Consider the following 12,588-nt stretch of genomic DNA (forward strand, 5'->3'; position numbering starts at 1 on the left):
CCATCAAGTATTCCATAAGAGAGCGTGGAGCATCTCTACTTGAGGACCCGCCTCCTATGGGTGTGGCTGTTTTCCATTTTAAGAAGACGTCTCTGAGAAAACAGAGAAGAGGGCGCATCATGCGTGTTTATATTTCTGTCTCTGCATATGCATGTAACTCCCACAAATGTCTACAACGGCGGAGCCCACAATCACAGACTGAGAATAGCTGCTACTAAACCAGTTGGTTTCATAACACATTTAACTTTTTACATTTATTTATTTGCATGGTGTTGCCCTCAACCTTTTGTGTGTGTATGTATGTGCACGCACATGCATGTGTGTGTGTGTGTGTGTGCGCGCGCATGCGTGTGTGTCAGAGGCACAGCACACACGTGTGAGAGGTCAGAAGACAACTTGTGGCAGTTGGCTCTGGATATCAGCCTCAGGCTAGGCAGCAAGCGCCTTTACCCACTGAACCATCTGCCTTGCTTGCTTTTATACAATTTTAATGCAGGGAAATTTGACCATGATTAACACCACTAATGACATTCGGGGAGATGGTATGCCTTCCCGGAAAACAGTAATGGATCACTTTTGACTGCGTGTTATTTGAAGAAATGGCAATGGCAAATGGGTATCAGCTAATAAGTCTCTTCGATCAAGCTGTAGCTACTTTGTCATCTTTACATGCCAGTGTGATAGATTATATATTGGGCATTTTCACCTATATAATTATTTGGTTATAAACACAAAGGCATATTTAATTGGGAGTTCATAAACAAATATTGTTAATGGGGAGATGGCTCCATTATTTGGACAAACAACAGGTTTAGCGTCAGTGGATACAGTTCTGCAAACAAATGATGTTTACTTTGTAAGACCCTTGTGATTACTTTGCACTTCCCTGGTTTTGCTCTATCTTTGTTAAAACTATAATTAAAAACGCATCTGGGTAAAGGGGCTTTCTTCTTCCCTATTGGTCTGCTTTTCTGCCTGAGGCATTCATGGTCGGCACAGTAAGATAACTACCACAGTCTAATTTATCAGCTTGGGCACCCCTGTGAGGAATGTAAATGCTTAACTCTCCCAGACTCAGATGGAGCACTGGGCTCCAGTCAACGGTGAACAGTGCTCCATATGCCTTGGACTGAGTCTTCTTCCCAGAGCAAATTACCTGCAGAGTTGAAGTGGGAACGGTAAGGTCTTGTGCTAGTCACTGTATAGATCATCATTTAAAAGAGCTGAATGTGAGAAAATGGAAGACGGGTTCTAAATTTGTAAAATCACATGTATGGGAAAGGACTCCAATAAAAGGACATGAATAGCTTGGAGTTCAGTTTGGCAGAGAGATGGCATCCAGCATCTCCAACTTCAAACGCCTTTCCATTAAACCAACCAAGGCATTGTTTGCATAGCAGTGCTTGTTTAAAGAGACAGATTTAGACGGCAGCCTAAATCCCATCCATCCATCCATCATTTAAAATATTTATTAAGTAGAAATAGCTGATCACTGAGAGCCAAGGGCTGGAGCATTCATCTTGATGTATAAAATGTTCTGAGGCAGAACTCTAGACTCGCGGGGCTTACATCCAGGCAATTAGGCACACATTCAGAAGGCCAGGTCAGCCTTGACATAGCCTGCATCCACACATTCCCTATCTGGGTCCCAAGTTCTTAAATGAAGAAAAAGGATTTCTTTTTTTCTGATTCCAAAGGTTTTCAGTTGTGATTCCTGTATATCAGGGATGGTAATCTGAAGTGCTTTCCTGCGGGTTAGAATGCTGCACCTGTATCCATCAGGAGAATAGTGGTATCAATTAGTGATGTCTGCCATGAACAAAGGCAGACAGGAGAACAGATAGGAACACAGTTGGTTTTTTGTTTTTGTTTTTTGGTTTTTTGTTTTTTGTTTTTTGTTTTTGTTTTTTTGTCTGAGCCTATTCTAGGTCTAGATAACCTAGAATATTGATTTTTGTGACCTTTATTAAACCAAGTTGAGTACTGAATAAAGTATGCTTAATAGATAGTTCCTACTTTCTTTGAGCTTAGAGTTAAGATATTAAAGTATTAAATCAACACATATTAAAAATATATGTATGCATATTAAGGATTCATGAGACGCTAAACAAATTTCTGTGATATACAAAATGGATTTATAATACGAGCAAATATTTAGATACTGTGATACTGTTTACCAAGATGGCCAAACTGTTCTGGCCATTGTTCTGCCGAGATGCAATGTGCAGGTGCTACCAAGTACCCTGTGATGCTCAACACAATCTTGTCCCTGTATCCCAGGTGCAGGAAGCCCGCTCTGATGGTTTCTTGGTGGACATCTCTAATATCTCTTCTAATAATTTTATTTAGCAAAATTTTAACCCAAGAAGCAGTTATGCAATAGAGGGAAAGTGGGCCTTAAGTCAACAGATTAGGAGTCTATCATTCTCTTTACTACAACCTAGAGTTTCCTTACCAGAACCCCAGTTTTCCCTTTCACACATAAAATGGAGGGATAGGATTATTATAATTCATTTATTACAAATTTCCTGTTGCAATTGTTAAGCATACTCTGGGCCACTGGACTGCTTTCTTGACTGAGGACCAAGCCTTCTCTGCCAACTGATTCTTTCAAGGGCTTTCCACCCAAGTCCTTGGACACAGGAATCAGAAGGCACACGCTTTAGAAAAGACGGGTCATTCTATACACGAGAAAGATAGACTGTAGGAGAAAGCAGTCTCACGAGCCCCAGGGAGAGTGAACTCAAAACCAATTCTGATTGGTTCAACAGAAATTCATAACCAAGACTCCTCATGGAGTCACATGTATTTCATTAATTCCTCCCTTCACTGATTCGCAGAGGACAGACTGAGGCCTTTCTGTATTCTAAGTACCGCTTGCACACTAGACAAGCATTTGTAACCTAAAACCATAAAATCCCTGATTCCACTGATTCTTCTCCTGGAGAATAAACATCAATACAAAATAATACCAGAGTTCTGGATTAGGAAGAATCATAAACGTAGGCACGAGGAGGGAGAAGACTTTTATGAACGATGGCCTACCTGACTTAAGCATAAACCCAGGCAGGTAAGAACACTGGGCGTGACTACTGCCAAGAGGTGCTGTGGACTGTGCGATTGGCACTCCGGGCACCACATAGCTCCCATCCTAAAAGCTTTCACCTCCTAACCATCACCTCTCTTTGGGGCTTTCTCTGACTATACGCATTTCTTCCTCCAGACTCCCTCTTTTCTCATTCCATCTGGCCAACCCTTTACTGATTCCCACCACACGTCAACTTAGATTATTCTTTGAACACAGGCTGCTGTAGTTAGGAGTGTGACCTTGGGAGTCGGCCGTTCATGTTAATGTGCCAGCTCTAGCACTGACTCTGTGCCCCAGATTTCTAGCAACAACAATAGTAACCTCTGCCGGTGTCATTGTATTGACTAAGTGATCTATGATGCACAGCGCTTGGCTATGCAGCAGGCCAGAGCATAGGCATTCTCACATAGTGATAGTCTCCATACCAGCTTCTCAGCTCATCATCTAATCTCCTAGCAACACACTGACCCTCCGTGACTGAAGCCCTTCTCCTGAGCTTCCTCTGCAAATCTCAAACTCTGGCACGATCTGATAATCCATTTCTCTGCTTTTATTCTTTGGTAGCCGATATTCAGTAAAACCAGCAACACCAGGGCTAAAGAGTTGGCTCAGTGGTTAAGAGCACTTGTTGTTCTTGCAAAGGACTCAGGTTTGATTCCCAGCACCCACATGGAGTCTCACAGTCTCCTCAGGTACTAGGCACACCTGTGGTACACAGACTTACATGCAGGGAAAATACTCATACCGACAAATAAAATATCTAACAAAACAAAACAAAGCACAACAACAAAATCAAAATGCACCAACCAACAAAAGAACAATAGAACCCCTACTTTAGCATGAGAATTGAGAGTCATAAACACAGACAATGGAGACAGGGCTTTGGTGGTTTGAATATGCTTGGCCCAGGGAGTGGTACTACTAAAAGGTGTGCTCTGGTTGGAGTGAGTGTGTCAATGTGGGGTGGGCTGTGAGATCCTCCCCTTAGCTGCCTGGAAATGAGTCTTCTCCTGCTTCCCTTAGGAACAAAATGTAGAACTCAAAGCTCCAGTGCCATGCCTGCCTGGAGGCTGCCATGCTTCCCGTCTTGATGATAATGGACTGGACCTCTGAGCCTTTATGTCAGCCCCAAGTAAATGTTGTCCTTTATAAGAGTTGCCTTGGTCAGGGTATTTCCTCACAGCAATGGAAACCCTAACTAAGACAATGACTTTAACACTTATTGACCCACTGGCCATTTCTTGATCCATCTCTATATCCAGATACCCTCCTGATTCCCCCATCCCGTGGATCCAAGAGGAAATTTTTTTTAATTTATTTTATTTTCTAAATTCTTTGTTTACATTCCAAATGCTTTCACCGTTCCCCCCTCCCCATATGTCCCATAAGCCCTCTTCTCTCCACCCATTCTCCAATCACCTCCCCCTCCTTTTCCTCTGTCCTGATACTCCCCTACAATGCTGGATCAAGCCTTTCCAGGATCAGGGCCCTCTCCTTACTTCTTCATGGGAGTCATTTGATATGCTAATTGTGTCTTGGGTATTCAGAGATTCTGGGCTCATTAATATCCACTTATCAGAGATTGCATTCCATGTGTATTCTTTTGTGATTGGGCTACCTCACTTAGGATGATATTTTCCAGTTCCAACCATTTGCCTAAAAACAACGGATTTTCACCTGAAGAAATTCGGATGGCCGAAAAGCACCTTAAGAAATGCTCAACATCATTAGTCATTAGGGAAATGCAAATCAAAACAACCCTGAGATTTCACCCCACACAAGTCAGAATGGCTAAGGTTAAAAACTCAGGAGACAGCGGGTGCTGGTGAGGATGTGGAGAAAGAGGAACACTCCTCCACTGCTGGTGGGATTGCAAGATGGTACAACCACTATGGAAATCAGTCTGGCGTTTCTTCAGAAAATTAGACATGACACTTCCGGAGGACCCTGCTATACCTTTCCTAGCCATATACCCAGAGGATTCCCAGGCGTGCAATAAGGACACATGCTCCACTATGTTCAAAGCAACCTTTCTAGATACTTCCCCCACATTCTGATAGCCACACAACCCTGCAAGTCCCTCCTCTTCCAGCCATCTTTCTCTTCTCTGATTGGCCATGAGCTCCTCTAAGAAATGCACTGGTCCTTCCTATTTTCTCTTCCCATGATCTGAACACAGCAGCATCTAGTGCAGTAATTGTGCCCAGTGGTTTTCTTCTGGATGAAGACATACATAGGATAGCATATTCCCACTCATGCTTTCAGTGGACCAGGCACCGTGTATCTAAAATAGAACTCTTAGTGCTGTCTCCCGATGACCCTCTTCCGGGGTTATTCTTGTAACCATCACTCTCTGCCTCTCATGTGTTCATCCTCAACCCTCAAGAGCCGTTGCACGACAAAGACATGGGCGAGGCTTGAATTTTACCTTGTGGCCGTCTCTAGCCAATCACCGACATTCCCCATCCGTTCAGTTGCCACAGTCTCCTAATAATTTCTTCCGTCTCTTCTGTCTGCCTTCCACATTTTAGAAGGCTTTCCTGATTATAGCTCAGATCATCTCGTCCTCCTGCCAAAATGCCCTCTGAGGCTTCAGCACACTTGGGACCCAATAGAAGGTCTCTACTAGGATGCTGCGCACCTGCCAGACACTGACATTTTTAAGCCCTTTCCTAACTAAGGCAAGGGCTAAGACCGTGTTCTTCCTCCCTCCCTATGTACCCCAGCAGCCATGAACACCTCCTTCTCTGCCTCAGCTTCTTCATGCTCCCTGCTCCGTCTGTCTGGAAAGCTGTTCTTCCAGGCTCTTGGCTTGCTTGTGCCTTCTCGATACATTAATCTCTGCTGGAGTGTCACTTCCTAAGAGACTCGTCCTACGAAGTGGGGGTGGGGGGTAGGGGATGGGGGCCCCCTCCAGTCATCCTATGATTCTTTCTTCTGCTCTCTTTTCCTCAGAGAACTTACAGTCACAGATTCACACTAATAGCTTTTGAAATTAAAGTTTTTTCTCTTAAAGGTTATATGATAGAAATGTTTTTCTTTCCAACTGCCTGCTATTTCATTTACATTGTGCGAGAGGGTCACCGCAGCAACTATTTGGTAGCGTGTTATCTGTGATTCTAAAGGCATGCCTTTACTGAGTGGTAAAAGGTTCTGGGATATGTAGTGGTCACACTTTGCAGTGTGACGATCAAACAACATATCAACCAACTATCCTTCCTCCCTCCCTCCTTCCCTCCCTCCCTCCCTCCCTTCCTTCCTCCCTCCCTTCTGTCTTCCTTCAGTGGCACTGGGTACCAAACCATTCTAGACAAGCTTTGTACTACTGAGCTACCTTCCCAGCTGATCGCTTTCTTAAATGGGAACTTGCATCAAATTCTAAACTCTGTTAGCTACTGTTTGGGAACCTCTCCAAGACCAGAGTTCCATCAGAATCCTTCTCTGAGACTAAGGCATGTCCTTAGCCTAAGGTCCACGAATCTTCCTGGAAGGTGGGGACAAGAGAGAATTAATGATAGAGGTGGGCAGAAAGAAAAAAAATATACCCCGTGTTGAACTTAAATTTAGGTCTATTTATCAAGTGTCTGTCTGTCTGTCTAGCTATCATCTCTTTCTTTCTTTCTTTCTTTCTTTCTTTCTTTCTTTCTTTCTTTCTATCTATCATCTATTTATTAACTTCTATTTCCCTGTCTGTCTGTCTGTCTATCTATCTATCTATCTATCTATCTATCTATCATCTATTTATTAACTTCTATCTATTTCCCTGACTGTCTGTCTGTCTGCCTGCCTGCCTACCTGCCTATCTATCTATCTATCTATCTATCTATCTATCTATCTATCTATCTATCTATCTATCTATTTATCTATCTATCTATCATCTATTTATTAACTTCTATCTATTTCCCTGTCTGTCTGTCTGTCTGTCTGTCTATCTATTTATCTATCTGTTTGCCCATTTACCTATCATCTTTAATGCTATGAGAACAGAGGGACTATTTGGGAGGGGAGTGAGACCGGATAATAGGAAATAGGAAAGGTAGTGGGGAGTGATTCTGAGCAAAGTCCATGTATGAAGATGGAATAAGAAACCCATTATCTTGTATATTAACCAAAAAGAATGAGCAAAATAATAAAGTAGAATACCTTGGAGTCACTTTAGTCAAAGGCTGTATTCCCTTCGCTGCCTCTGACACCTGAGGTTTCTCTTAGCATTCTTTACCCACGGGTTCTTGACCTGTCTTGCTTGTTAGTCACATGGCCATCCTTATCCTCCTCATCTGTATTTAGAGAAGGTTTTACTCATCTCTTAGAATCCTTTTGACCCCAGAGAAACAATCCTGGAGTCTTCCTTGTCTTTCCTCATGAGTATCAGGTGTAATTCTCTCTAATCACAAAGACCAAGTATTTGCCTACTGGACTTGCATCCATTCACCCCAAGAGTTTTCACTGCTCCCTGCATGACTCTTTCATGTTCTCTGCAACAGGAAGTCACATAGGTTGTTCTTGTTTCTGGGTCTAAAGAATCTAGATTGTCTAGCACAAAGTTGCAAAGCAAGAATGAATAACAGTGACATAAAGGTGAATACCACTTGTTAGATTTGTCGCATTAATTTTCAGTTGTTCCTGTGTGGCCACTTTAATGAATAATACAAACAATTCAAATTAACAACATAAGCATCTTAAAACTTGCTGGGTATATATATATATATATATATACACACATACACATACATACACACATGTATATGTGTGTATGTATGTGTATGTATATGTGTATGTATGTGTATGTGTACACATTAGCTATGTATGCATGTACATAGCTATATACATGTATACACACACAGACATATCTTTCTGCCACGCAGCTGATATGACTGTCGTATGTTGCCACCTCCTGACTCTATCACTGACTTGAGGCTCAGATTTTACCTGCAACATCAAACTCGATTTCCAGTGTGACTTTGCTCGTGATGGAAGAGTCTCGCAGGAGCTGATTGGCTTCCTCAAAGGTGCTGTCTTCTGTTGGGATTCCGTTAATGGCCATGACTCTGTCTCCAATCTGTAGCACACCGCATCTAGTTCAGGACCACATGTGAGAGGCCATAGTTAGAGGAAACAATCGTGGGGTTGGACTGGCCACCCTGCCCCACTTACTCTTTGCAAAATAGCATAACCATTTGATCTCCTTCAGCTGGGGCTATAGGCAAGCACATTAGGTCAACTGCAATGCCCTGCACACTTGAATCCTGTAGTTACAATTGTGGGTAAGGGGGTTTTTAAGTATCCCAGAGAATTAATTAATAATGCATAACTACGACAGTATGATAATCTAACCAGAATGAACAGATAGTAAAGATGAACATACATTCTTGCAATGCAGAGATATAACTTCAGTTGAACTTATGCCACGTTTTAAACAGATTTGTCTCCTTTATAATTAATACAGCCTCTAGTTTTTTGATGGACAAAATCTGCTAAATAAAATCACCCTTGCTCATAATTCTTCTAAAACCTGATCAAGAGCATAAAATTTTATCATCAGGATGGAGAGTTCATTATGTTTTGCCTTTCCTGCACTGAGCCCTGTTCCATAATTTATTAGTTATTCACAAAGAGCTGGTGTCAGAAATGCAGGGTAGAAAAAGCTTCTAGGGAAGAGCATCTCACCTCTCTGCTGGGCTGTCGGCTTCAATATAGGAAATCAGAGGTGGGGAGGAGAGTGTCTCTGTGGCAAACACGCTGCCCTGCAGTTGGATTCCAAAGCCGGTGACAGGATCAGCCGTCAGGACAACCTCTGTGGTTTCAGTGTGAACAACCTGTCCAGCCAATCCCACAGTGCTGGAGGCTAAAGACACTAGAGGAACAAACAGGAAGAACGAGACTGTAGGTCCAAGGAGGTGTCAGCATTTCCAAACTAGAATAGATCGAAATGGAAGCTTGTCTGCAATGGAAGGAGTTTAAATGCTGGTGGTACAGCAAAAAAAGTTGGGTTCCAGATGAACAGGATAAATGCTTCTCCCAGCTTGTGATGCTGGAGTTGGGACCAGGGTAGCCACTCCATGCCCCAGAGACTGGGAAGAGACTGGAAAAAGAGGATAGCCACGGGACCTCATCTAGTGCTGGGCTGTACAAATGAGCATCAATGGAGGAAGACCTTGGGGCAGATCTTTCTATCTCTGCGTGTCTGCATTCTCTCTGCAAGGGAAACTGGGATGGTGAGTTTGGGTTTCCACACTTCAACCACATGTGATTGTGAACAAGGCAACCTTCTGTTTTGAGGAAACAACCTGTGACCCCAGGGATGGTGAGGCCGTGCTGGTCCCCAGTCTTTCTCCAGTATTGAGTGGGCATAGTGAGTCAAATAGTCCTCTTGTCCCCAAATTTTGTTTCTCAATCTTTTGTTCTGGCTTGGCCCCCCCAGTCACTTGCCTCCTTACTCCACTTCTCTGGTACCCGCTGAGGTCTCTAGCCAGACATCTCCCTTTCTCTTACTTTCATCCCCAGCTTTGATCTTGAAAGGACCATTCCATTTCCAGACGTCTCTCTTTGCTCTGGCTACAAGATTTGGCCTCTTGTGTTTGAACACACTGTCTGCAAGGGTCCTGTGCTTTTGGATTCCCAAGCCAGATGAGGAACGGCAGGGCATTGCCCACACTCTGGACCTCCTTCTGAGAGCATGGCAGGAGTAGGGCCTCTCCCTACCAGGCTTGGGCCTACTCAACTCCGTACAGACAAAGGTTACATCATGATAAAGCCAGTTGGGCTTCTGTTTCCCTGCCAGAGAACTGCCTTCTCCGAGATCACATGACTTGCTAATCTAGCTGCTAAGCTTGGAAGCCCCACCCCCTGAGCCTCCATCACTTCCTCCTTGTCCTTTTCCTTCCCCTGCCCTGCTGAATGGAGCTATGTAATCTAGCGCTACTATTCAATAAAGGAGCTGTCCTCTGAACCAGTCTCTGGGGGTCATCCATACACCTGTGATACTCTCTACGACCATTCATGCCACCTGAGACCCTGCTCCCCAGATCCTCTGTACCCCAGAACTGCTGATGCATAATGCTGATGGGGGCAGGAGCCCCACAATGTTGAAATGTCACTTTTAGCTTCCTGCTTTAACTGAAAGCTCTTTCCAACCCTCCTCCAACTGGAACCCTTTTTACTCTCCTACATGGGACCTTTTTGATATTCTTTGCTCGCTCACAATGCTTTCCCTCCTCAAACTGCTACTTTAAAGTCCACATTCTACCCTTACTTCTGCAGCCTGAGCTGTAAGCTTGGTTTTCTGCGTTTCCTATTTCCCGTTTCCTTGTTGACATCATGTCTTCAGTCTCCCATGTCCTAACGTTAACAGCTAGCCTTCCCTGTCCTTACCAAGGTGACAACCTTCTAACACACCGGCTTTGCAGCTCCTTGGCTCTCTCGGTGGCTTTGACTAGCAAATCCATCCTTCTTCAGCTGTCTGTCAACACAGCCCATGGCCACACCCCACCTTCCTTTAGAAGACCCCAAGACTTTACTAGCCGAATCCTCCTTTTTAATCATTTCCTGTATTAGTGTCTTTCCCAGATCCTACAGTCCATCCTTGTCTTTTCCATTGAATTCATAGTACTGTTTTCTGCTGCTTGTCTCGAAGTCTACTGCTTTTCACACACATAGTCCTCCTTAAGCCACGGACACAGCTTTGCACTTTAAATACAAAGAGAACACTGGCTGACGTAGGGATGGGAGACTCCAAAGCTCTCCACAGCCTCGGGTGAGAGCCTGGGGCCTGGAGTTGTAAGCCACCATTCCCCAGTTGCTGCCCATTTCTATCCTTTCCACTCTGAACTTGGAAGTCTGGGGGCCACTTTAGGGAGACATCTGTGACCATCAGAGATTCATAACCACAGCAGGATCCCTTAGACTCGCACTCGGTGCTCTTTGGTAATGCCTAGTCAAGTCCCCTTCTGTTACTGAATTGTCGAAACCTGCCAGAAAAAAAGAGTCAGCTCTAAATTCTTATCTTCCACAGGGCCCCTAGAATCCTCCCCATTTAATTCCTTAAGGATCCATTTCAAATGCCTCCAGCCTCATAAGGGTCAAATGGCATTTGCTGTGAGAATGAAAAGATTCAACCATTTAATGAGCGTTTCATAGATAAAATCCCTCCCAACCTCTCCATCTCTGTTCCATCAATCGTCCTCTCTCTCTTCCTCTTTTCCTACTTCAAGGACCAATCTTCCTTATGCTGTTTATTTTGAATCTTTAGTTTCATGTAGTCAGATTTGCTATCAATGCATCTGAGGACAGCCTTGAATTCCTGACCTTCCTAGGTTCTCCCACCACCCAGGAGTTAGGATGACAAGCATGTGCTATCACCACCTTCTTCGATTTTTCTCCACTTTCTAGCCCTTCTGGGATCCAACACCATTGAGAACATCTCCCTTGTTTCTTTTTCCAAACTCTCCCACCCACTCTCCTAGCTTTTCTGACCTTGCTCTGTAGAACTGTGCTGAATCCGACTCTGCTTCAAATCTATCTTCTCTTACCCTTTGCTAAAACTGCTCGCGCTGATTCCTTTCTGATTGAAAAAAGAAATCAATGGTCTCATTCCCTCCAACTCTACGCACAGACTAGCTTTGGGAACATTGTAAATTGTTCTTTAGGTGTTGATGAAGATTTGATATTAATTTCTTTCTGTATCAGCACTTGGCTGTTCCTTCTCCACCTTCTAGTACATGAAACAGGTCATCACCTCAGTTCTGTGCTCAGTTCGCTGATTCTTGCCCTCACCTGCCCATACAAGTAGCATCCTCTCTCTCTCTCTCTCTCTGTCTCTCTGTCTCTGTTTCCTGACCACAGTGCAGTGTGCAGACACCTTCCACACACACACAGCATCTCTCTCTCTCTCTCTCTCTGTGTGTGTGTGTGTATGTATGTATCTGTGTCTGTCTGTCTGTCTCTGTCTGTCCCTGTCTCTCTCTGTGTCTGTCTCTGTCTCTCTCCCCCTCTCATTTCAGCGGTGAATTTTCTCACCACAAAGAATTTCTTCATCTATAGACACATCTCAAAAGACTTCAAATTATCTTCCAAATTAGGGAAGTAATTTTGACTTTCTCATTGCCTCTCTAATGTTGAAGAAAAGATGATCCTGTTCCTCATCTTGGTTTTGAAATCTCAACACCACCTTTGACTCACTCCTCGTGGTTTCAAATTGGTCAATTGCCCAGTAACTTTTTCCACTTTCACTTTCAACCTAATTTGGGTTTTTATCTCGGCCATTCTAATTCACACATATCTGGATTCTTTAAGGCACAGGAACTTCTCAATTCTATCGTCAAATGATGCCTTCTTTAATTAATTATGTTCCCATACCACTTGTTTTCCATTTGGAAGCCATACTTCATTTCAGTGTATCTCACAGATAACCAGCAGTCATTCTTTACCCAAACGTTTCTATCCTGGAGATTACTGGAACTGATAGCATTCAGGAGGATGGGGTGGACCATTTGATTAAGAGA

At 43.6% G+C, this 12,588-nt stretch overlaps 1 protein-coding gene across 5 annotated transcripts in view; it reads right to left on the reverse strand.

Moving 5' to 3' along the window:
* The window catches only part of Grip1 (glutamate receptor interacting protein 1), a 386,557-nt gene that overhangs the window by 71,040 nt on the left and 302,929 nt on the right, over nt 1-12,588 (reverse strand). For all 5 annotated transcript variants that reach the window (XM_052165139.1, XM_052165137.1, XM_052165136.1 and 2 more), the window contains 2 exons: nt 8,756-8,942; nt 8,018-8,163 (listed from right to left, as the gene is read on the reverse strand). In XM_052165139.1, coding sequence (XP_052021099.1) covers nt 8,018-8,163; nt 8,756-8,942 — 333 coding nt within the window. The remainder of the gene's footprint in view (nt 1-8,017; nt 8,164-8,755; nt 8,943-12,588) is intronic.

Source organism: Apodemus sylvaticus, chromosome 20 (assembly GCF_947179515.1).
Source record: "Apodemus sylvaticus chromosome 20, mApoSyl1.1, whole genome shotgun sequence".
Lineage (NCBI taxonomy): Eukaryota > Metazoa > Chordata > Mammalia > Rodentia > Muridae > Apodemus > Apodemus sylvaticus.